Genomic DNA, 25,822 nt, shown 5'->3' with positions numbered 1-25,822 from the left:
ATACTTAAAATCTCCATATCCCATAATGCCAGTGTGGTTATTATTAGAACTAGTAGGCTAATTTCAGCAGTTAGAATGCTCTCATTTTGTGTTTTAGGGTCTCATTCTAAACCTTACAATGCAACACAGTAAAAATGCAGAATGATACAGCTAATACATCTAATCTGTTCTTCATTTTCCTGTGTTTTATTTTCTCTTTGCACAATCCAGTTTTAATAACCTTCATCTTCTCCTTGGAGACTATAATAAGTCAATAGAGTGACTTAGAAAACATCTCTTAATATCCAGCCAGAAATTCTTAATGCTCCTTGGGACTGTTCACCCTCTGTTAGGAACATGTTGTTACTGATGTTGTTTCACCTACTTAATGGATGTGATTGTAATTATATCATATTGCTTCATTTCAAAGTTTTCCCCATTCACTTACCTGGTTGGCTACAGGTCCAAAACATAAACCTTAGCCAGGGAATGGAAGTCAGTATGCCAAAACTAGTAAAAGATCACTTCTGTATTTACAAAAATAAAGAAAACAATAGGGAGCACATGGATACATGTATAACATATATAAAATATATATATCTATATCTTGGTGAATGGATACACACAATTTATAAAACCTGATCCAGATCATTATATGTAAATATCCTTTAGGTACACTTCTACATTATCTTATATTCACTTGGATTTTTAAGACTCCCTCTGCTGGATAATTTCTTAAGCATTTCCTGCATTGAAACTAAATGATCTTCGTGTGGCTAAATAGCTCTGAAGACTTTGAATTCAAATATATCTTCACAGGGTTTTTAGTACAAAAGGCTGTGTTTTACTCTCTTTATGCCACAGAAGTAGGTATGTTCTCCACCTATTTTCTGTACAGAACAATTTATTTTTGAGAGAAAAGAGCAGAAAAAAACCCAAAACATTTTAATCCCCAAATCTCCTTACTAGACCAATGTGGGTGACATTTTTTAAGCATAGAAGTTTTCACTGACATCACAGATATATCTATATGTCTATATATCTCTAATGAAATGAACAGCTGAAAGAGATAGGATCATAAACTATATTTTGTCTGGCAGGGAAAAATAGTTTGTAATTTGAGTTTTGGTGCTACTCAAATGGATCAGAACTCTTCTAAACCCATTATGGACTCTAGTTAGCAAGTCATAAAACAGAGTATTTTGTCATTTGTGTTAGCTATGGACAAGGAGCACAGAATTTAAATGAAGTTACTGAAACATTTGAAGCCACGGTTTCAAAAACTGTCACTCGTGTAAGAAAAGTTGGTTGGTCTTGAAAGTGTATATTATCATTCTGCAAGTACTCGTTCACATGCAAGGTGAAGGGAGATAATTGAATCATCTATTTTGGGAATCTGGTCCTCTGAGTCCCTACCAGGATTGCAAATTAAATGATAGCCTAAGTATAGGGATTTTTATTGTTAATACAGAATTATACAGACCACCTCATCGTTACATTTAAAAGGGGAAAAAGGAAAGATTTTCCATACTTTTGATACAGAGCTTGTGTTAAAGGACATGACTTTAGTTTTTTGTTTTGTTTTGTTTTTTCAAGTGACTGCAACAGCAATAGGAACTCCATTGCCTCATTCACCAGCATTTGTAGCAGTCAGTGCAGTTCTTATTTTCACAGTGATGAAATGGATTCAGGTATGTTTAGAAAAGTCTGGTATGAATCTGTCATCTCTTCCTTTTGTTCAGTTTTATTCTTTTCATTTGCCTGGCAGTTTTGTTGGTTTTGTTTTAAAAATTGCATCCTCCTTGGTAATAGAAGTGTATAATTTTGCTTCTGCCTAGCTAGTGCTGCAGTTGAGTCCTTCTGTGAAAGAGCGCCAACATTCCAGCATCTCTGTGAATAGACTGAATTAGTTAGAGCTCTTAGAGTCACCGCTTTTAACCACTTTCATGCCTTGACCTTTACAGTGCATTATGTTGCGCAGAGTAAGGGTCATTTTAGGTGAGTGTGGAATGCTCTCCCAGCCTGTGTCAGCACCCAGACAACAGGATACAGTTGTGTATGTTTGTAGGAAGGAATCTGAGACCACATAGAAGCACATTCTTGTTTATGCCGTGACAAATTGAATTTAAATAAATGCAGCTGCTATTAGGAATGAGATGGTATTTAACTGCATGGAGTACAAGGTCATATACTCAGGGAAAATAAAAAATATTTGCTCTAAGATGGGAGTTTATCATTTGGGAATGATTTAAGAAAAGAAAGAACCGGGCATATTAGTTGAATATGAGCCACCAGTGAGACTTGGCCATAGGGAAAGCAAATTTTGTTGTTGGTTCTACCAGAAGAGGTATTTTCAGTTGGGACAGGGAAGTATTAATGACATTATGCAAGGTATCTGAGATATCTTGTGAATAATCCCATTCTAGGCAGATACTTTGCAGAAATGATACATACTTACAGAGCAGATACAGAAGAAAGGATGAAGGACGTAAAGAACTGTTAATAAAAGAGGAGACCCAGGGTCTGAATCTTCAACTTAAGATATAAATGAGCTGATATGCACTTGTGCAGCATCAAGCTGAAGTACCAGCTGAGGTGCCTAAAGGAATATATCTATGGTAGCCAAGCACAGATACAGTGTTCAAGTTGATAAATACTGCTACTCAGGGACACTCCCACTCTCCTGACAACTTAATTTTCCCCTAGTTCCAAAGCTAACCTGGTTAACTCCAGATCAGGGCTCTTTGGCACTGTACTCCATCTCTTGCAATTAAAATCCTGTGAAGGGTTATAACTACTGGCTGTAAGGACATCTAAAGGAGCTAAAAAAAAGTCAAGGAGAGAAAAGTGCTATTTAAGTGTTTCCCTGGCATAAGAAAAATGAGTCTAGATTGACCATGAATAAATTTGGATTATAAATTATCAGGTGGCTATTTCTTATCTGTCACTGCAACAGCAAGGAGGAAAACCAGTTTTAAGCTCAATTTTTCTACAGCTTTTGAAAGAACTCAGGTTGCATCACCCATTGTCTGAGTGAGTGAGTGACTGAGAGCAGTGACCTAGGAGAGTCCTTCTCCTTTGTACTCTCTTAGGAAATGGTGTGGTATGTACTACTAAAAGCTTCATATCAAATACAGGATTTGGATGCTGTATTTTTTGAATTACTAAAATCTCAGAACCATTTCATTGGTAAGAACATTAAGATTGTGAATTGTCTGTAGAGTCCCTATAAAGATTTTATGGTTGAATGCATTTCAGTGACTTTGTGGTCTGCTATATCAAGTTCACACTACTTAGCCGTTTAGTCTGGTATTTAGGATGTTCTCCAGCATAGATGAATCGTGTTCTGGTCACAGAATGGTTGAAGTTTGAAGGGACCTCTTGAGATCATCCAGTCCAATCCCTTACTTGAGCAGGGTTGTCTAGAGCAGGTTGTCCAGGACCATGTCCAGCTGGGTTTTGGATGTGGTGATTTCTCTAAGAGCTAGTTCTATATTATCGAGTGACTACTAAATGCGAAATATGTAGGGAGAGCAGTTCCTATAATCTTGAAAGCCTTTGCACACAGACTGATGCTTAGCAGATTATCTAAACTACAAAGATTTTAGAAAATATGTTGAAACTTCTAAACAAGTTTTCATTTAAAAATATTTTTCAGGCGATGAGCTTCCCATAAGTGTTCGAATCTCCCATGATAAACAGGACAAGCTCCATAGCTGTTTGGAGCATCTTTTTGGTCAAGTATGAGATTATTTTTCTTGGCTTTGAAACTAATGTCCATGTTTGAGCTAAAATGTCTTTAGCATATACTTCTTTTTCTTTTTACTTTTGCTTTCCACTGTTTACTGGGATGGTATGTATTTACTCATTCTCCTTCCATTTTCTGTAAATAGTTCAAACCTGAGAATTAAACAGGTCCTTAGATTTAGTCTAACATTCCCTAGCTTGTTACTTTAACTAGAGCCATTAGGTAAGAAAGAATCCAAAGCTGCTTTTCTGTAGTCCATATTTCTTAAAGTAATAATTTCTAATTGTTGCCATAAAAAACATCTTTCTTACGGAACCTTGATCCCAACAGGTTGATTCAATTGTCAATCTTCTGAAAGGACCAGCTGTGATGAGGGCCTTTGAGCAGACAAAATACTTTACACCAGGTCGAGGCCTCCAAGGTAACATTTAATTCTATCTATGCGAATCAAAAGGTAGCTTGAAGGGTACATGGATATGGCTATCTACTCCTTGAGCTGCATGTGAAATAACTGATTTTGCTTATTCTTGGCATATTCTGCGATAATTGATTGTTGAAATTCTTGTTAAGTAGATTTATTCTTAGTTGAAAACTGACTTCTTAAACTTCTATTGCACAACGTATGAAAGAATTTCAGGTCTGTTGGAAAGTCAGCTGTGAATTGTAGTCTCTGAACTGACTATAGAATTGCTGACATTTTTGAAGCAAGAAACAGGTTTTGTATATTGCAGGTGTTTTTATTACATTTTGGTCTCAGCTACTGAAGCCACCTCTGATCTATTCTATTACTAATGCCAGATTTTTATTATTTTTTGTAGATACATTATTTATGAAGTTGATTTATAAATAATTTGCAAATGTAAATTTATAGTCACAGTAATATTTATGCTAAATATATGCTTATATAAGTATTATTGATTGTTTAAAAAAAATCCTGTATGTAATTTCAGATAGTCTGTTAACACTGACATAGTTGCTTATGTCTAAGTGTATAAATAATTATCTGGTGGTAGCCATAAGACTGTGATGAAAAATGCAAAGGACTTCTTTCAGTGAATAGAGATTTAAAAGAAAAAAAAAAAAAGCTCAATGGGAGACTGATTATTGTATTAATATATATAATAAGTTTGATTGTGATTTTATGGATCCTGCATATGTTATTTGGCAAAGAAAACTAATTTTAGATGGCTAGAGGGTGGACCTTTGGCTTTTATAAATCACCAAGATCCCACTGAAGTCAACAGAGCATAATTACTGTACCCCAATTACCTGGTTTTACAAAGCCTGAAGTACTTCCCCCTCAGTGAATGTGCATGGAAGACCGCATAACCTCCTCTTTTTCCCTTTTTTTTTTTTTTTTTTTAAATTTGTTTTCTATTTTGGGACCAAGATAATGGAGGTAAACCTAGAGCATTTCTGCTTTCTTGTGTTTCTCAGCATTTCAGACTGAGTACCTGACAGGCTCACACAACAAAATGTTATCCTTTCAGTAGTGTAATAAATGTTCGGTTAGACACAAGATATGGACGTGTCAGATATTTTATTCTTGATCTGCACCGTCTTCATGAACTGTACAAGGAGCATTTCAGTGATTTGAAAGATGGACTAGGTTCAGCAATAAGTAATTTTGTTTTAATTTTCTGATTGAGTTAATTTTGCCTCTAAAAGTTCCAGGGTCCTGCTTACTCCATGGAAACAGGCACCTTCTATCTTATGTACCTGGTTCAGAAAGAATCATGTTTGGGAATGCTGCTCTCTCTCTCCTTTAAGTAGGGAGCTTAGATAACTGTTAGACCTGTCACCTTAGCTTTGACTAGAGTTAAATAAATTGACAACTCCTTGAGCTGTGAAAACATTTAGGAAGAAATAATGTCTTACTGTGGCTTTCTTAGGAGGTTTAAGCAGAAAAATATTATTTTTGTCCTTGCTTAGAGTTTCAGCAGGAAATGGAACCGAAGCTTAACTGTCCAAAGAGGCTACGACTCCACATCAAGCAAGATCCTTGGAACCTCCCCAGCAGTGTTCGGAGTCTTGCCCAGAATATCAGAAAATTTGTTGAAGGTTAGTAAGAACAACATGACCATAAATAAACACTTCATTAATGATAGAGAGCCTGGTGAAGGAAAGGGGAAAAATACAACTGCTTCATGTTGCTGCTATGCAAGGTTTGCTGAACACAGTGTAGTCTGTGGGAAATGCCTGAATTTCAGAACTGTTTTGTGTTCTTAGTAACAAGGTTAGTGAAGTATATCTCAGCTGTCTTGTGCTCATCCTACTGGCTTCAGATACTGAAGAGAAAAATCATCTCTTCTGACAAGTGAAAACAAATGAAGCATATGTTACATGTGCTACAATATTTCAGCTGCTGCTGAAGTCCAGTGGGCTTGACTGATTTGTCACAGAACTTCATGGGACTGATACACCAAAGTGGGACATCCCTTGAGATTACACTGTCTTTTTTTCTACTATCTTAAATGGAAAGATGAAGGCTCTGCAGGACAACTTTTGTCCTATATCTTGCTCTTATCTGTCATGGATCTGGAATCACCATCCCTCTAAAATCATGATCCCTATTCTGCCATGAAGCCAAACCTCTTCCACTGGTTTTCACTTACTTACTTCATCACAACTGATTCTATCACTCCTCCTCCTCCTCCACCTCCCTCCCACCACTATCTAAAAGTTATCTAGTACTCTGCTCCTCTTCACCACCAAGTGACAGTGTGAGCGGGGGTTTTCTGCTCTCTTCCCTGGTTTCATAAGAAAGTAACTGGGATTTCCTCTCCAGAAAATCTTGCCCGTAGCTTCTGTTTTATTTACAGTGCTGTTTTGTAGAGAAACAGAAGTAATGAGCAAAATGATTTTTATAAAACTACTTGCACTAGGAGTGTACATGGGAACAAAGATTTGTGTCAGGTCTAGCTTTAAATGATTTGTGTGTGTTTAGCTTCTTTTGTTTTGTTGGCTAATTTCCATGGTGTCCCATAAAGAAACTGCAAAATTTCAGATCACTGGGAAAGAACTTTGTGATAAGTTTTATTAAGATAAACCTCTGAAAACCAACTGGCCAAACCAAACAAACTCCTCCTCTTCTGACTTTTGGTATTTCTCATTTCAGATACAGTCATATTTTCAGAGCCTGGGTTCAAAAATTATAAAAACAACCACAAAAATATCTCCTATTTTTGGAGTCAATCACAGTGGGTTGACTCTCCAATACTGAGAATACTTAATTTAGTTTAATGGTGGCTGTCACTGAGTGAAAAATGAGTAAATATTTTTGGATCCTTTTTGCTACAGGTCTGTCTTCAACCTAAACCAAATTATATTTGAGTATTAATCATGGTTTCTTTCACAGTTCAGGAGGAATGGAAATGTGTCTTTAACAGTCCTTCATTACCCCCCTTCTGAAGCCAAGCCTAACAGACCATTTTCATATAACTTGTTTGCCCATAAAAAGAATTAATAGACTTAACCCATTTCAACATTGGTCATACTGACCTGAGGTTATTCAGATAAATTTGGTTTTAAATCTACCACAAAATCTTGTGGGAGAGTTCAGCAAGGTCCAAATGACTTGCTGCTTCTCTATGATACAAAACCTCTCTTTTTACAATGATATTATGATGTAATGGTGATATTTATTAGAAGGAAACTTGATGTTTACAGAACAATAAAACTGTTGGCATTTTCTGGTGTTTTAGAAATTAGGATGAAAAAGGTTTTCTATGTTAATAAATTATGGTAACTACTGCAACCGTCATGCTTGTGAATGGTGCATGGTTCAGAGAGCTAAATAGGAAAAGGCATTACTCTTATGCTGTTCAAGGAGAGCACACACTCTGCCTTACACTTTCTCATCACTGTGTCTCAGAAGATGTCTGCCAATTTTAAATATTCTTGGCACTCCCTTTCCATCCACGGCATCTGAGCTTCTGTCAGAGATTTTCAACAACTGGCTTTTTAACCAACTACATGGGTTTACATGTAGAATTATCATTTTAGGTTGTTTATTCACCATCAGTCTTTATATCTTTCTATTCTCTTGTAGTTCTTTTTTCTCTGATTTGATTCCTATTCAACCACCGCCCCCTAGACTGGTATCACTCATACTTCTTCCTGAGAAGTACTCTGGAGAATTGTGATCCATGTCTTCATCATAACTGTGATTTGCCTGCGGGACCAAGGAGTTGATGTGATATAATGGATACAAGAAAGCCTAGGTTCTTGTGACTTCCATGGCACAAATAGCATGAAGGAGAAATAGGAGAATGGAAGTGAATAATTGCTTCTCAAGCCTTAGTTTCCAAGGCATGTCTAGACAGATATATGTAATTCAGTGTTGAAAAGATTCAGGGCAGAAATGTGCCCCTCAGGCAGTTTTGGGAGATTGCTGTGATTTAGACAGGCTTAGTATAGGCCTGTTAAATTAAACTTGAGACACAACCAGCAGCTGGATCTAACTAAAATCAGATGAGCATGAAGCAGGTTTAAAAATGTTTTAGCGGCTAAATTTTCCCTCTGTATCTTCATTTCTTGATTTCTCTTTTCCAATCTTGCCATTATGTGTTATGTTCACAAACGGTCAGGATCCCTAGAAGGACTTCTAGTACCGCCCTGAGCTATTTCTGGCTGAAAACTTAACACATGGTACAGAGATTTACCTCCCCATCTTCCCTCTTACCTGATTCAGAAAAAAACAAAAGATGTCCCCTAATTTGACTGCTTAGTTGGGTTTATGAGAGGAAGTTGAACAAAGTCTTGGGATTTTAGAAGAATCTTCATGTTTATTTATAAATAAAAGGCAGTAGTTTAATAACTGAGGAAAGCAGATATATTATCTCTTCTAGCAGGTTCTAGAGGAGGTAGTCAAAGGAGACCACAGACACAACTTTGTTCACCATGGGGGAAAAAGTTCTTGTAATTAAAACCTTCAGTTGTTATAAACATACTTAACCGTTATTGGTGAATGCTGAAGTAAGGATGATTGCTTTCAGTAAATGCATCTCCTTACTGAAAACTGACTCATTTTTATTTTCATGAAAGTATCACAGGCTGTTGTAATTTTTTACTTATTTTCTGTTGCATTGTAGAATGTGTTGTATTGGATTAGACTGATTAGTACTTTAAAGCAGAAGGAGACATGGGAGCACCACAAAAATAACACATTTTAAGTCCTAGACCTTAGGATTCTCTTTATTTACTTTGTTTAATAAGTATGAAGAAATGAGAAAACTCAGAATGCTTTGAGGATGATTGTTCTGGTCTGTCAGTTTTCTTTTTATTAATGCTAGAATTGGGAGAACAATTTTAGAAAAAAATCTATGAAGGTTTGCACAGATTACAAAAAACAGAAAAAAACCTTGACAGTAAATTTAAAACGTACGTGGAGATTGCTTTGCCTCATTTAATTTGTCCTACTATATCACTGGAGAAAGAAAAGTTTTCTATGGTTAGAGTAAAAGGCAGCCCTAGAACCTAATTAAGATGATAGAATTGAAGAGTTATCTGAAATAGTGTACAGATTCTAGGAGGATTTATCTGGAGCTAAGTAACTAAAGAAAAGATGAAATTTGTTGGAGTGACTGGGCCTACTAAACTGTTAAACCAATAAAGGTAAGTTGTTGGCACAGGCATCTTTGAAGGGCTTGATTTTGGTGCAGGAGAGAGCAGTAGTCAGGGCAGGAATTCAATGGTCACTATAGAGAAAGAATAATGTAGGTACAGGATTCTGAATGTACATGAGATATGTAACATGAGAACTGGAAAGCACAAGAGGAAAAACTGAGGGATGACTATAGTAGGAAACAGGAAAATCAACAAGATGGATGGAAAGAAAGAGACCCTTCAGAAGGAAAGTAAAACCAAAACTGGTCAGCATAACAACAGAAAAGGGTGAAGAGAACAAAAAGGAGGAGAAGTTTCTGTAGTTGCCTTTTCCCAAAGAAAAAAAGAGGTTAGATTTTTGGTCAAAAGAGAGGTGTTCTAGAGCAAGTCAGATTTCTAGTCAGCTAGTCACGTAACTGCATGAAGAAGTGCAGTCATTTTGCTAGCACAATAATTTTAAGTTTAAATGGGAAATACTATGAATTTGAGAAAGTTCACATCTATTTTAATTCAAATTAGGAGTGAGGAGTGAAGGAGCCTTTCAGTCATTAAAGGGATGAAAACGTGTTTCAACTTAAATCACAAAACATGCAGTGTAAATCTCAGTCTTATTTTGAAAATATTTTCAGATGTGGAAACAAATTAAAACTAAAATCTAGCCTTTACTGGCAAAAATCAGAATACCAGAATGGCATGATTTTAAAAAAAAAAAGTACAAAAGAACATTTAAAAATAAAAGAAGTTAAGGCATCTTGCTTTACAGTTCATATAATCTGAAGAGAAATTACTAGGGAGTTATTCCTTTCCATATGCCATGTAGCAAAAAGGGGGGAAAACTTGCATAGCATTTGGAATTTGTTGAAAAACAAATGTTTGACATCCAAGATTCACTTCTGACCCCAGGTAAGTATTTATACAAATAACCTAAAAATACTCTCTTGCCTGTGGGTATATTTTGAAATGGAGAAGAGTTATAGCAATAATAAAGAAGAGTTGGAGTGTCCTGTAATTTTCCCGTAAGAAGGAAATCATTATTTATAGATACCTCAAATACTTTTGAATTCAGAGATACAGCAAATCTCATATAAAACAAGCTGCAAATAATATCCTCTGTGTATCTAAATTCTTCAGATAAATTGTATTTTCAGTTACTATGCTATGTTCAGACTCCAGGATGCCAAGTTATTAATCTCTGTGAGTTTTTTTTCAAAAGACAGAAGGCTAAGGCAAAGACCTATCACCAGGCAATTTTCAAGAATAACCAGTAATTTTGAGTGGTTTGGTGCTTGTATTTGAGATACTGTGGGCATGGATTTCGGAAGCGTAGGCACTGCCAGTTCTTTTTGTAATGTGTGTACAGCACAGATGAAGATTAGGCTTGAAAGGTTTTCTTCTTTTTTAAGCATAGTCACCTCTGGGGAAGATTCTGGCATTTCATAGATATGTTCAAGTACACACAGAATCCAGATTGTGTTGTTGATATGATCACCTCCAATGTCAGCTCTGTCATCTGACTTGTATTTGAATTTCAGATGATTCAAATTTCAAATGTATTAATTAGGTGTAGTAGGGAGCAACATATTCCCAAATTGTCCTATTGTCCGTATACCCCGTAGCAGCTCTGCTGGTCCACTGAGCAGGGCTTGGAATAGAAAATTGGATATGTGGAAGAAAGTTTGGAAAGATGCGAAAGCATATGAAGTAGTGGTGTGTTCCTACAGGCAGTTACTGTTGGACAAGTGATGTGCTGGAAGTTTGACACTGTCTAAGGTTATGGCAGCTTTTTAACCTGCCTGTTCCTTTCAGGGGTGGTTAACGCATTTAAGTTTGTGCTCTGGTACGTGGTAGAGGGGAAGAATCACTTCCTTCAGCCTGAAAACTTTGAGAAGCCCCCCCACCCCCCTAAAAAAAAAAAAAACCATAAAACCCCCAGCAGTGTAAAGAGTTATAAAAACAAATTTTTGTCAGTGTAAATTAAGCCTTTTTTTAATCTGTGCTTTTTTACTTCATAGATTGTTAAGTGAAAATAAATGTTTGAAGCAAAATAAAATCCTGAACACTGAGAATAAAGTGAAAATGCTGTTGTATTTTTCCTGGATGCTTTGGTATACATTAAAATGAGGATAATTTGAGATTTTAAAGTATGAAACAAGAAAGGAAAAGAAAAAAGAAGTAATTGGGGTAGTGTGGGAATCAGTGAAAACTGGTCTAGTTTTTCAGAGTTTTAAGACTGAAATCCTTCATTTGTGGACTTGGACTGGCCAGCTCGTACACATGTACTCTGAGTTAGCAGCTGTCTCATCATGCATCTTTCTCAATGTTGGTGCTTTTGATTGTTATCAATTTTATCAAGTTATTTGTAAAATTAAGTGAAGTTGAGACTCATTACTGTTTCGTACGTATAAATCAGGATTGCCTATGCAAGAAGTTAGAGTTAAGCTGATACAAAATGAGAAACTGCAAATGCATTAATACGTTGGTGAAAACACTTTTAACCATGATGTCAATATATTTTCTTTTTTCTTTAAGAGGTGAAGGCACGAATACTCTTGGCACTTCTTGAGTATACAGGTAATTTTGCTGGTTTGGGGGTGGGGCAAGTGACTGTGGATGGTTTGAGATTTTTTTTGCTTTTGGAAGAATACTGTGTTTAGAGAAAGGGGAAAGATCTCTGATATGATAACCTGATAATCAACAGCTTTACCCCTGTGTTTACAGTGAAGATTCCTGAAGAACATGAAAATTTCCAAAGACTTTTCTAATAAACACTGCGCGCTTTTTTTTTTTTTTTTTTTAATGCAAAATACCTTCTCTGGTGATTTACTTTGAATCTTGGCAGATGAATTAACTACTAAATCACTGAACTTGTGTACAGTATTTCTGCTGTCTGTCTTCTTTTGGGCTTTTTCCTATTTGCTGTCTTTTTTCTTTTCTCTCATTCCCATCTGTTTCCAGACTTACCTTGCTATTCTAACCCACACCTTTCCTTTTATCTTTTTTTAGATAATATCTTCTTTTAAGTCCCCCCTTTTTGGAAGGGGTCTGATTGTTCTGTGTATTATTCTACCATCACTCCATACAGCATGCAGCTTTATACAAAAAGTAGGGACCTGTGTCTGCAAAATAAATGTCAGTAAATCAGTATTTAGCAAATAATAATTATGGCAGAAGATTATCTACAGTTTGTAGGTGTGTAAATGTTCAGGTAAGCAGTCACATTTGACTGTAAAAGCTGATTATTTTAATCATCTTGCAGCACTATATAAATACATTATTATTTCATGATTTTGTTGTGACACATAACAGCATTTCTATAAAGGGGAATATAACATTTCTTTGTTGTCAGATTTCTTCCAAATATTATAAATGTGTTTAGTAATTCCTCAGGTGTTTTAAAGTAAGAAGTGACCTGAGAAAACAGGCCAGACTTGACTTTTTTTAAAGCAGTTTTCCCTATTTCCATGGTTTTATAAGTTCATAAATTCTATAGTTTATTTTCTTTAAAAATTTTTTTGTAAAAAGAGCCCTAAGGGCTCTTGTATGCAGTATCTGATGTTCAAGTAGTATTAAATGAGATTTAGAAATGAGGTATTGGAGACACAAGAGGGCTGCTTCAGAAGCAGGCAATACAGAAGAAGGCACTGAAAGTCAGCTGCTGTTAGATAAACATAGATAAAAGTGAGCAAAGTGAGGAGACAGAATGTGTGTTAGCCTCAAATCCCTGAGCACTGCTGTGACATTGGAAAGTTTTTGACCATGGAGAAGCCAGTGGGTTTTTTGAAGCTGGAGATGGCTGGAGTTTTTAAAGATGAAAATTCTGTCTGTACTGGATTCTGCACAGCTTGAGAGATTGGAGAGAGAGAGGTTAATTTTAATAATCAAAACAAAAAGCAACAAGTCACAGTGCAGAAGCAGTAGTGATTAGACCATTTATGGAAAACACGTCTGAGGTCCTGAGAGGCTGGCAAATGGAATCAAAATGATAGTAAAGAGTGGTCACTATTATCATTAGCTGAGGAAAAGATTGAAGAAGATCTCAGAAGGGAAACAGAATGGAGTTACTTTGAGAAATACTTGGAGTCCAAGAAAAGTGTATTTTTAAAGTCAGTATTAATTTTGTGAGTACAGAATTATTTCTGCTGACTTATCTAGTCATCTAAAATCCTGCCAGCTCCATAGAGAAGGTGGAAAAGGAGCTAAGCCTCTTAGAGGCAGAGGAATCTAAAAGTGAGGACCAAGATTTTAGGCTTTGGAAAGACCTCAATATCACCTAATCTTCTCTTGCTCTGAGAAAGATTAAGTCTACCTGTACCATTTGTGATTGATGTTTGCCTAACAGCTCATAATGATAAAAATACTTTAGGACCTTCAGAAAAGAGAAGAAGAAGGAAGCACTGAATATTTATCACCACAGTTTTGGCTTTATTGAGAACATGTTTCCCTTTCTAACTCTTTTGACCTTTAGCTAATCTAATGCCTGTGTCTTCCAGAATAAATTGGTAGGTTAGCTAGTCCCTAATTTAAATCAACTGCTAATGGTTCCATAGACTTCTACCTAGGGACCTGTCCTGGACTTTCCTGACACCATGAATCTCTGCTGCTTCCTTGTTATGTGGTGCTGCTCTATGCTTTTTTTATAGAATTCATATTCATATATGTATATATTTTATTTGGATAGATTGTGTCCTGGTATCAACAATCCTATACTCCCTGTCCGCACTTTACAGCAGGCAGTCTTCATCTGCTCTACCCAGCTGGTAGCTGTGGAGTTGACCAGATGATGCAGTCGTATTAAGAGCTTTTGACTGTCCCTGCTTTCCTGTGGAAAGTAAATGTTTTTGTGCCCAGCTGGTTCTCACGTTGCAGCAAAGAGATCTGACTCACATCCATTACCTTGTAACATTAAAAATACATAGAGTTGATGGTATGTACATTAAAATCTACAGGATAAACGTATACTGTTTATGAAGAACAACTTTAAATTCTAGATTTTAAATACATTTCTATATAAATCTAGAACTATAAAGTAATCTTTTAATGTGAAAAATGGCAGTTTTGGTTGTGGAGTGCTATTTTCTGGGAATAACATTAGGCTGTAAACTTGTAATTTACTTTAGATTAAAATGACTTGTTTTTTAGATGGAGAAAAATATTCCAGCCCAGTTCCTTTGCTGTTAATGTCCTGCTCTATTTTTGCTTTTCCTCTCATGGCTTTTACTCATCACAGATAGTGAGATACAACTGAGGCGAGACATGGTCTTCTGTCAGAGCCTAGTGGCCACAGTCTGCGCTTTTTCAGAGCAACTAATGGTGGCATTAAATCAGATGTTTGACAACAACAAAGAATATGAAATGGAGACACTGGAGGCCAGCAGAAGGTGGTTGGAACAGATAGCCAGTGCGGGTCTTCTCCTTCATTTCCAGTCCCTGCTCTCGCCTAACCTGGTAAGAGTCCTCATGTAGCATGCTTGGTCACAGCCTATGTTTGTTCCCTGAACCAGGGGCACAGTTAAACAATTTTAGCTATAAATGTGATTTTCAGTGTCCTTTGTGTTTAGCTTGTTACTTAATTAAGTGCTATTTGGAAAATTTGCGATTTAGATAATTACAGATAGGGAAAATGTTTGTTTGTGATATGGGAAATATGTTTTTCACAAGAACAGTATTATGTTTGTTTTGAGTTAGCAGATAGTGAGTTTATCCTTGAATCTGCACCGCTATCGTAGCTGTTCCCTAGGAGTGAATGTAGTATTAGGTGATAACCAGAATTTCAGTTTGCAATAAGCAGCAATGCAAGATAAATAAAATACCCGATTTGGATAATTTTATCACCCCCTTCCCAAAAAGACAATAGGTTGAAGGACTAGACATGCTAGTCTGTTTTTTTCCTGTCATAGGGCAGATCCTCATAGCCTGTCAGGGTAATTGGAAATCTGCTGTTTCTTCACAAGGCTTGGCAAAGAGCCATGACTTAAGAAACAATTAAAAAAGGGACAGGGCTTTGTAGTCCTCTGATTCCCAGTTATCCAAAGTGCTTCTGTAGCTATTTAAGCTACTTCTAACACTAGTCTGGTTCCTGCTAACCTGAAAAACTGTGAAGCAGTCTGTGTGGTCCTCTTCGTGGAAGTCTTCTCAACCTCTGGATCTGCTCACTGAAAATAACTGGTTTGGTTATCCTGCTGTATAGAAGTCCACGCAAATAACAGATGATGTTCCTAGTATCAAAAGTCTTCTTTCTTTGCCTTGTCTATCTCAGCAGCAAATTGCTGACAAGTTGGCTTGATAAACTTTAGAAGCAGAAGAGATCAGTAAAAATAAAGGTATTTCTAAGTCACCGTCAAAAAGTATTAGTCTATGGTATTGTTGGAGAATATTGACTTGAGCTAGGGTGAGCAACTATCTCACAGGTAGTTGAGGTATCTATGTGGGCTTGTGTGGGACAAGATGTATCAGGGCAAGGTGTGTAGCTTAAAAACAGATAAAGTCAGTGCCTGAGAGAAACAGGAGTGCTCTTTATCCACATGAGGAGTATGTGAAGAGCACATGGTCAAGGTCGCTCAGGCTCATGTCTTGAGTTTTGGATGCTTTTTAGCACCATGCAGCACCAACATATCCTGGTCCTGCAGTCCTCGGGGTTCAAGAGTAAATTCAGTTGGTGCTTGTCTTACGTTTTAACATGCACTTAGTTGTCATGTTATCGCAAAATAACTGTTGTCTTTACAGCACTGAATACTTCTGTCTTTTCTTTCACGATTGTAGAGAAAATGCATGCTACTTGGTTATTTTCACATAATCGGATATCAGCAGTATGCACTGTTGAATTGAAAATAAAATTAAATTTAATCTCTTCTGTCTAACTGTTCTTAACCAAGGGAGAGGTATTTAAATGCAACTTTTTTAATACCTTCTCAGCACTATTATGCTTACAAATGGTCCGTGTTATTTTAAACAAGGGTATTTGAAGGAAATTACACTCATTATGGCCAGAGTGCAGTAAAGAATGAGCAGTTGTGCAAAGATTTCCCATGTCACTGAATGGTTTTCAAACTATTCTGCTGATAAAACTGCTCTGTCCATAGAGACTTCATAAATTGAACCAGGAGACAAAATATTTCTAGCAGCTTTGCTTTTTCATAAATACAAGCGGGAGTGCTATTTCACTATACAGATCAGGGAAAATCATGTTGGTTTTCCCTTTCTACAATTCGGTAAGCTATAGTTTATTCTCATTTTATGGTCAACTAGTTTATTATTCTTTGCTTTCCTACTATTTCAGTTCTTAGAGGAGGAAACATGCATGCCTCAGGTTTGCTAACTTAAGGTGCTAAGGAAGGGTTGTAAAAAGAATAGAGTAACTTAAAGTGATTATTGATTTCTGCTGTAACTGCTCTGCATATTTAACTCAAGATAACCATACTTGTAGGTGACTATTCCTTTTTAAAGGTTCAGTAAAGTGTCATGAGAAGTTAGTAATTTACTTCCTGAAGCTTTTTTGGTAAATAAGTCTGGATCTCTTTAGCTATCAGGAGTACACAGAGTGAGCCATAGGTACAAATCAGAATACTGGCATATCTACATACTTGATTTACATCTAGAGTTTTCTAGGTGAAGGTGCAAATCATTCTGAGCTGTATTTATTCTGAGCAACTGGTTCAATTATTGGCGTTTAGAGTGGATGAACTCTTATCTGTTCTTTATAAATGAAATGCTGAAGTTATGGCATTTTTTAAAGAAAATTCCTAAAAAGAAGAATTTGTTTTTCACGTTTCCCCTCTGTTAATTTACAAGCTAGACCTGATGTCAAGACAAGCTGTTGAAGTCTGGTATCTTATATAAAAATAACTACAGTATTGTTTGATTAAAAGCTGTGAGAAGTAATGGTAGCTATAAATTACCTATTAATTTATGTGAATGATAACATACATTTTAATAATCTTGGACTAGTTATGAAGGGGAAAGTGCCAATAGAAACAAAGATATTTATATGATCTAGGAGTTAATTAGGTTATACACTGCATCAGTGAAATGTTGTGCAACATTCTGTAGTTACTTTTATGTCCTGCTCTCATATTATTTCTGAATAACAGAACATCTGCCTGAAATGACCATTTCACTTTTTGTTTTGCCTTTTTTAGGCTGATGAGCAAGCCATGCTGGAAGATACATTGGTTGCACTGTTTGACTTGGAAAAAGTTACTTTTTACTTCAGACAGTCAGAGCCAGAACCACTAGTTGCAAGTGAGTAATTATAATTAATATCTGGGCTTTACTGTTCAGAAACATCTTCTGCATTTGTAACCTTTTTCTCTCCTAGAGCATTACCTCCCACAAGGAATATTATATAACTAGAGATTATGGAGAATTAGTAGATCTGTAGCTCTCCTAATATTCCTAGATTTCCTGAAGTACAGCTAACATCAGTGACAATGCAGAATCATTATCTGGCAATGTCAGTAATCTTGGGGGCAAAACTGTTTGCTTAACCAAATTTTCCATTGGGAAAGTCCCTGGAAGATCTAGTTGTTATTGAAGAGTCATGTGTAGAATAAGCTTGAAGGTCTTAATAGAGAAATGCAGCCAAGATGAGATGGAAAAGCATAAAAATAATCTCATTATATTGTCTGAAAGACAAAGTAGGTCTTGGAAGAGTTCCTTAAAAGGAGAGAGCAAACGCTGTTAGGATAGCTTTAAATTGTGCAAGAAACTTCCTGAAACCTGCTGGTGCAGACTTTCAGGGTCCTGAATGCTTCCTCCCAGTACTCACCCAACTCTCATGAAGGGACTGTCTTTGCAGTCTGCTGTTTATACCCTTCACTCATTTTCAGCCACTCCTTTACTAGTACGTTGTCAGCCAGTAGAGATTTTTGTGCAGTGAACTTTGTTTAGTGAGCAAAAAGCCCTCATTTTTTTCCTTAGTCTCATAACTCCCCTGGGAAGGGAGGAAAGCATGTCTGCTTCACATCAAGCTTTTCTAAAACAATTCCCTTGCCGGATTGAGACCACACATGAGAGAACTTCTGCAAAAAACAAATCTAGAAGACACAAAGCTCCTCCACAAAGCTGCCTGTGCTCTGAAGAATTCAGTAGTGCAGGGCTGCTAGTCAGGTAGGAATTAGCCTATATAGAACCATATTTATTTCTGTGTAATTCAAGTAAGGACCCTGTTCAGAGCGTTTGTTTTAAAAAGAAGCCCTTCCAAGCCAGGTGACAACATGGAACTGGAGTTACAGGAGGACCTCTTGATGGGGAGTTAACCCTATGCCTATGTCATGAACTGTTCATATTGCTGTGTCTTCCAACTGAGGTGTCTGTGCTAAAACAGAGATACATGGAAAGTCTGTGTGTTCTAGGATTGTAATAAACTCTGTATTTCCTTTAGGTTTAAATGCTGCCACCACTGTCATCCTGACTGTGGTTACAGAGGACAAGGAACTGGCAAATTTGTTTTTTCCATTTATGATTCTGTATAATCGGAAGAAAGTCTTATTACCAAAAGTAGTGAAAAATGTTCATTTGGAATCCTTCCCATTTATGTACAAAACACACTGTGTAAAACTACATAATAATATTATTAATGCAAATCACTAAATTTTATTGCTACTGCTTTCAACTTGGAGACATGTATGGAAATGATACTTAAACAGGAAATACATACAAAGCTTAAATTGAATTAAACTGACTTCCTCTGAGAGATTTAGCTACATGGAAAATTTTTGTCAACTTTTGTTAGTGGTCATTACACTTTAATCATCTGGCATAATACACACATTGTATGTTGGGGAATCACTGTGACTGCAAAATGGTACTGCTAATTGCCCTGAACTCTACACCAATTGATGTATTATGACATTTAGCTTGTCAAGTGTAATGATATGTGCTGTTACAGTTTTATATATTCTACCATAATATGTTTGTTTTCTCAGTTGAGTCCTGATTTTTAGTAATTGTTTAATGAATATGCCGGAAGCTACTTTATATTTACTTGTGCTCTATCCCACATAAATCTGAGGTGGATCTGACTCTATATATCACTCTGACCTTATACATCATGCACCTGAGGAAGGCCAGTGAAATATGGCTAAAGGTATCCTTCCAGTGATTTCAAACTGTGCTGTATGTAGATGTTTCTTCAGATTTACAGGAAATACAAGTAGGATCTTGTCAACCACATTATTTTCTTAGTATTTTTGCTGTCGTTGCCAGGCTGACAAAGATGACAAGTCACTGCTTTTCTGTACCTACATCCTGATAATGGATAGGCCAAAAGTGACCACAGCAACACCAACTAATATAAAATACTGCATGTATTAGTTTTGTGTCTGCAGTGATTTTTATCTAACCGTGTAAATTTTGGGTACAGCAGATTTTGGAAAAGGACGTGTCATTGCTTTTAATGAAACAATAACACTGACTGTATTCTTAGATGTACCAATCACATACCAGGCAGAAGGAAGCCGGCAAACCCTGAAGGTTTACTTCTACATGGATAGTTACCATTTTGAACAGCTTCCTCAAAGGCTGAAGAATGGAGGGGGATTTAAAATCCACCCAGTACTTTTTTCACAAGGTAAATTGAGTTTTAATCCCCCCTCCCCCCATTTTTTCGCAAAATATTTAACTCTCTTTAAAATCCTACTTATCCACTCTAATTTAAATCCTTTGTATCTGTAAGGGCACAATGCTTATATTTAAATATGTTGTTTAATGTGAGCATTTATTGAGGACTTTGAATTAAAATGTGAATTTAAGAAATGATGAAATTTGTGATAAAAAAATAGAGGTATGGGTTTACATTTCTAAGTTTATACCTGTTATATGATTCTAATGCCAAAGAATGAATCCTCTTTCATCAATATTGTTTTGTTCTTTGTAGACATTGGTGGACAATAGTCACACCATGAAACCTGCTTCTAAAAGCATTCCAAATGCTATCCTATTACTTCAAATTTAAGGACTAAATTGTCATCCCCTGAGAATTCTGTCTCTTTAAAATGTTATGAAGACTTAAATAACATTTTCAGGCTTCTGTAGTTATGACACTGCAAACGTTACCAAAGTGATGAATGGTGGCGTTGATGCTCAGAGTGTTCATAAATTGCAGGCAGCCTGCATTAGCTGCAGTGTCATTACAGTCATCAGGAGCGTGGAGTTTGATTCACTGAAATGGTGAATGCAACGTGCTGATTGCCTTGAGCTACCTTTGATTTCAGAGGGAGCTGAAAGTACTCCATACCTTGAAAAAGGCTTTCAGGGTCTACGTGGAATAGGCAGAAGTCAGGCATACGAATGAAGATTTCAAGGAGGGTTTGATCTGTGATCGATAAGGAGGATGTGAAAGGAAATAGCAAACAGAGAGATACATGAAGAAATAGCTAAACTTCCTGCAAACTTAAAACACACATTTTTTTTTTTTTTTAAATGAGATCCCTGAAGTCTGATTTGTAAGCAAACTAATAAAGACAGACTTCAGTGGATTTCTTTTCAACAGATTGATGTCAGTCATGGGGGAAAATGAGAACACTGAGCAGGGGACACTTTTCAGTAGAGCAGACAGAAAGGCAGAAAAAAGAACAGAAAATTCCTTGGCTATAGAATTTATTTTGGCAGATTTTTTTCCCTTTCTGTTTCCAGAAGCCCAAAATACTTGAGTTTTAGGATAACCATCTTTGTAGTCAGCTAAAGGAAAAGGGCAAAGATTCATTCAACTGTTACATCTGCTTAATAATTTTCAATAGTATAGAAGATTTCTTCTTTCTTTATCATACAATATTTCTTTAATTTTCAAGGATCTCCCTCCAAAATAGGCCATTAGACTCTGAGAATAAGAAGTCCCCAATAAGAAGTTAAATCCCAGTGTTTAAATAATTTTTTTTTCCTCGATGATGAGTGAATTGGGATTCTATTTTTTATTTCTTTCCTGTGAGGTTTGGCTGAACTGCCATAAAACTCTAGATCCCCATCTTTAACTGAAATTTATTAGCTAGAAATGTAAAAATCTGTAAGTTCCTCTGTGAATTCTTGCTTCCCAAGCTTAACAGAGCTAAGCTATTTTCTGCCTAAAATACAATGGTTTATGATGTTTTCAAATGGAACATTTAGGAAGTCATGTTTTTGGAATACTTTATCAAAGGCACAAGTCAGTGCACATCAGTCTATTTATCGCTGTGTTGCTCTACTCTGTGCTCTATTGCGTAGCTTCGTGCCTAAAATTACAAGTCTATATATTTGCAGGATTTGGACTATAGACATTTTTAAAAGGTTTTAAATGTTTACCCAGGCTATACTATGTATCCCTTCACTTACTTGTAAAAACAGTTTTGTGCAATCATATACTTAAGTTTATACATTCAAAAGGATCCTGATTTGCAGGACTGGGGTATGAGAATGTTGAGATACTGCTCTTGGCATTCAGATTTCTCTATTTCCTATGTTAAAATTCAGATCTCAGCAATAAGTAAGCTTAATTAAAAGACACTTGATTTAAATTTAAAATTAAATTTATTTAAAATTGCTAGTTACTCTCTTAATTATGTGGGGTTTTTAAACTTTTTAGTTTTTTGTAGAATCCTAGAATAATTCAGATTGGAAGGGACCTCAAGAGGTCTCTAGTCCAATCTTCTGCTCATAGCAGCATCAACTGTGACATCAGACCAGGTTGCTTGGGTGTTTAACAAGTAGGATCTTGAAAACACCAAAGGACAGAAACTGCACAACCTCTTGGATAACCTGTTCCTCTACTTGACTGCCCTAATGGTGAAAAAGTGTTTTCTTTCTATTGAGTTGAAGCATCTCTTGTTTCAATTTATATCCATTGCCTCTTGTCCTGCCAGCATGCACCATTGTGAAGAGCCTGGCTCTTTCTTCTTGTTGACCTCCTGATAGGTAATGGCACCTGTCTAGTAGGTGCCCCCCAAAGCCATCACTTGTACAGGCTGAACAAGCTCAGGTCCCTCAGCCTCTCCTCACAGGACTTGTGCTCCACCCCATGACCATCTTGGTGGCCCTCTACTCAATTTTTTCCAGTTGATCAACAGCTTTCACGTACTGTGAGGCCCAGAACTGGACACAGTATTCAACGATGCTATCTAATGAGTGTTGAGTAAAGTGAGGACAAGCACTTCTTTCAGTCTGCTGTATTATGTTAATACAGTTTAGGATGCTCTTGGCCTTCTTGGTCACCTGAGAACCCTACAGGCTTATGTTCAGCTTGATGTCTAACGTAACCCCTAATTACTTCTCAGCAGAGCTGCTCTTTAGGCTTTGCCTTCCCATGTGCAGGACTTGGCACTTGTCCTTGTTCAGTTTCACAGGGTTCCTGCTGGCCCATTCCTCCAGCCTGTCTAGGTCCCTCTCTGTGTGGCCCTGCACTTGAGTATATCCACTGCTTCTTCCAGTTTGGTATTAGCTGCAAACTTGACATGTCTCCTCCAGGTCAGTGATACAGATGGTGAACAATATAAATCCCTGTGCTATTCTGCTTGTAATGGACCCCTGGGTAGACCATGTCCCATTAACTACTACCCTCTGAGCCTACCCATCCTTCCAGGTTTTTTTCCCATTCAGTTGTCTATGCATTCAAGACCACAATATTCTAATTTTGTTTCAGTAATACCGTAGAACACACGTTTGTAAGGAAAACTTCCTTACAAAAGAGCTTTCTAATATATTAGGTAGAAAAATATTAAACCCTTCAAAAAGGGGAGAGCCAAAACACACATTGTGGGATTCCCTGCCAGCACCCGTGAGTGTGGCCCTTGCAGTGCCTGCCGAGGCAGAACTCTGTGCTCCAGCCAGTCCTGACAGATGACTGAGTTTCCCGGTTGGGTAATCTAATTGGATAAAACCAACTTTATGCCAGTAAAATAAGTAGTACAGATTATCAACTCGGTTTGCACTAACATGCTATTATAAATGGAGTTCAACAGATATTTTTGTGAGGGCTTTCCAGTGTGACTTAGCACCAGGGAAGTTAGGAAGCAAGTCTGATTGTTGAAATTTAATATTTTTCACACAGAAGTAGAAATACAAACTCTGGAAGCACAGAAGGGGAGTGCAATTTGCATGTTCTTTCACAATGAATGAATTATTTATTAACTGGTCATATTAAGCAGTACAAGCAGAATTAATATTCTGTGTGCAGCTGAATCTGTAAGACAGCAGCATGTTTCCATCAGAACTCTGCTTATTGCTTGCATTTTCTGATGGAGTGATGAATTCTTAGAATGTGTGTGGATTATTAAAATGGCAATATTCCTAATTGTAAAATCTTTACTGCTTCTTCCCAAAAAAACTATTTGCCAAGAGCCTCTGTTTTATGTTATAAGGTTAACCTCTTAATGTGAAGATCTTGATTTTTCCAGTCCAAAATTTCTTGAGAACCTTTCAAACGCTTGATTTGACTTGGCTAAAGAAAAAGTTAAACTTCCCTGAGTATCTAAATAAAAGGGGGTGGGGGAATGTTCTTTTTTTCTTTCTTTTTTTGAAAACTATTGCTAGGGAGAGCATCCCAAAATGGAATGGTAGTGCGTTCATTTTTTCCTCCTTTTAATTTCTGTGCAACAGATCATACAAAAAGGACATACGATCCTTCCTTCAGTGGAAGTCTTTATTCCTGAGTTCTTGTAGTAATATTCATCCTTGCTTTGGTGAAGTGAATACAACACAGGTGGACATAGTCAAGTAGTTGACTTTAGAAATTTACCTGATTCCTGAAAAGGAGCTTATAGGGCATTTTCAGAGATCCAGAGAAGTTTGTTTTGCTTGATCCAGAAGAAGGCATTCACATTATCGGTGGGAATAACTAGAGGTTCAAGTGCTCCACATCTCCCAAAATTGGACTTCGTAAGAAGTTCTTGGGTCTCCCTCTGTGCAAGTAGCTGGTACATTAAGCCTTTCTTTCCCCTATACCAGCTCATTCTACTGTTTTCTTTCAGGATATGTAAGAACTAAAAACCTCATTTACATTCATGGGGCAGGAATACTTTAATTAGAGCAACGGAACTCAAACTAGCGTTCTCCTTTATATTTTCCACAGGGCAAGAAATATAATTTTTCTTGTAAATGGAATCTTAAAGAGAGATCAGTATGAATTCGATGACATACAGAAACAGCTTCAGCAATCCACAGTGGGGTCACAGCCTCAAGGTTAAAAAGTAATTCACTAGTGTGTGAACAAAGCTACAAAAGAAGGCTAATACTAAATATTTAATACTGATTTTTCTCTTCTTCATTCTCCCTTCTCTTTTCACAGCATTGGAGAGCATGGAAGGATATTATTACAGAGACAGTGTGTCAGTAGAAGAATTTCAAGCTCAGATTAATGCAGCCTCTCTAGAAAAAGTCAAGCAGTATAACCAGAAACTACGGTGGGTAATAAACCAACATTCCTGAGATTAGTTTACCAAGCTCTGCTTTTCAGCTTAGTTTCTGTGACACATCTTTAAACTGAAGTGTGTTGTATGGTCATTGTTTTTGATGCATGATTGAATATCTAAGCGTCATGGTTCTGACTTTCTTGATTTCTGCACTGTTAAGATTTAAATAATTGTTTTCCCATGAAAGCTATACCTGTAATTGCCTCTGGGTTGTTGTACTAATGCATATAGAAAAGGAAATGTCTACTTGATCACAAATGGAGTATCAGAATTGCTAAACGTTATGCTCTGGTTTTGCAGACCATATTTACCTAATTTCTACAGAATAGGACTTAAAAAAATAGTGTTGTTTTCCTCAAAGCTGAGCATTTTCCTCCCCATCCCCCACCATACTAATGGGAATATAAATATATTTGGGTACTTGCTGCAGCTTTGGGTATGGGTTACAGGATGCATACTTGCCAGTAGATGTAAAGATTATGCATCTGTATATTTCAGTAAGTATTTCATTAAGAAGTTGCACATAAAGACAGAATGTCTGGTATGCAAAATAATCTATTAGTTATGAAGTAAAATAATGAAGATGTGTACATAGACCACTCTTGGATCTCACTGTATCTGTAAAAAATCTCACTGTATCTGTTTGAGTACACTTACTTGCACATGAGTTGAAGATAAAGAGTGCAAAGAACTGCAGTAAAATTACATCTATTCACTTCTAAAATTCTTGAATCAGATGGAAACACTATCATTTCACTAGGACTGTTAGGCAGCTTTTAAAAGCAGCAGAGAACAGGAGTTTTTTTTTAAAAAAAAAGAGGTTGAGGACAGTGGAGAAGGGGAAAGAGGATAAATGAGGTTCACTCTTTCCAATTCCTTCACCTGTTGGCCCACTCCTGTCTTTGGAAGGTTTTCTTCATGGATCTTGCAAAAGTATTTCTCCTAATGTGTTATCAAAGCAGTGGACTTTCTAGATTCTGTTTTAATCTAAGCAGTACTGTAGCAAAAGTGATTTTAAAGCCAGTTGTATTCAGTGAGTACTGTATATTTAATTTTTTTGTGACATCTGTGTCAGTGCATTTCTATGTTAATGACAAATGCAGTATTTATTTAG

At 36.6% G+C, this 25,822-nt stretch overlaps 1 protein-coding gene across 1 annotated transcript in view; it reads left to right on the top strand.

Annotated features, from left to right (window-relative positions):
• Nucleotides 1–25,822, top strand: part of PREX2 (phosphatidylinositol-3,4,5-trisphosphate dependent Rac exchange factor 2) — a 187,488-nt gene that overhangs the window by 118,346 nt on the left and 43,320 nt on the right. The window contains exons 28-36 of the mRNA XM_074817673.1: nt 1,576–1,670; nt 3,638–3,720; nt 4,058–4,148; nt 5,660–5,788; nt 11,864–11,905; nt 14,562–14,779; nt 17,470–17,572; nt 19,758–19,901; nt 24,585–24,699. Coding sequence (XP_074673774.1) covers nt 1,576–1,670; nt 3,638–3,720; nt 4,058–4,148; nt 5,660–5,788; nt 11,864–11,905; nt 14,562–14,779; nt 17,470–17,572; nt 19,758–19,901; nt 24,585–24,699 — 1,020 coding nt within the window. The remainder of the gene's footprint in view (nt 1–1,575; nt 1,671–3,637; nt 3,721–4,057; nt 4,149–5,659; nt 5,789–11,863; nt 11,906–14,561; nt 14,780–17,469; nt 17,573–19,757; nt 19,902–24,584; nt 24,700–25,822) is intronic.

This window comes from Strix aluco, chromosome 1, assembly GCF_031877795.1.
Source record: "Strix aluco isolate bStrAlu1 chromosome 1, bStrAlu1.hap1, whole genome shotgun sequence".
NCBI classification, from domain to species: domain Eukaryota; kingdom Metazoa; phylum Chordata; class Aves; order Strigiformes; family Strigidae; genus Strix; species Strix aluco.
This window is presented reverse-complemented; position numbering and strand designations above follow the sequence as displayed.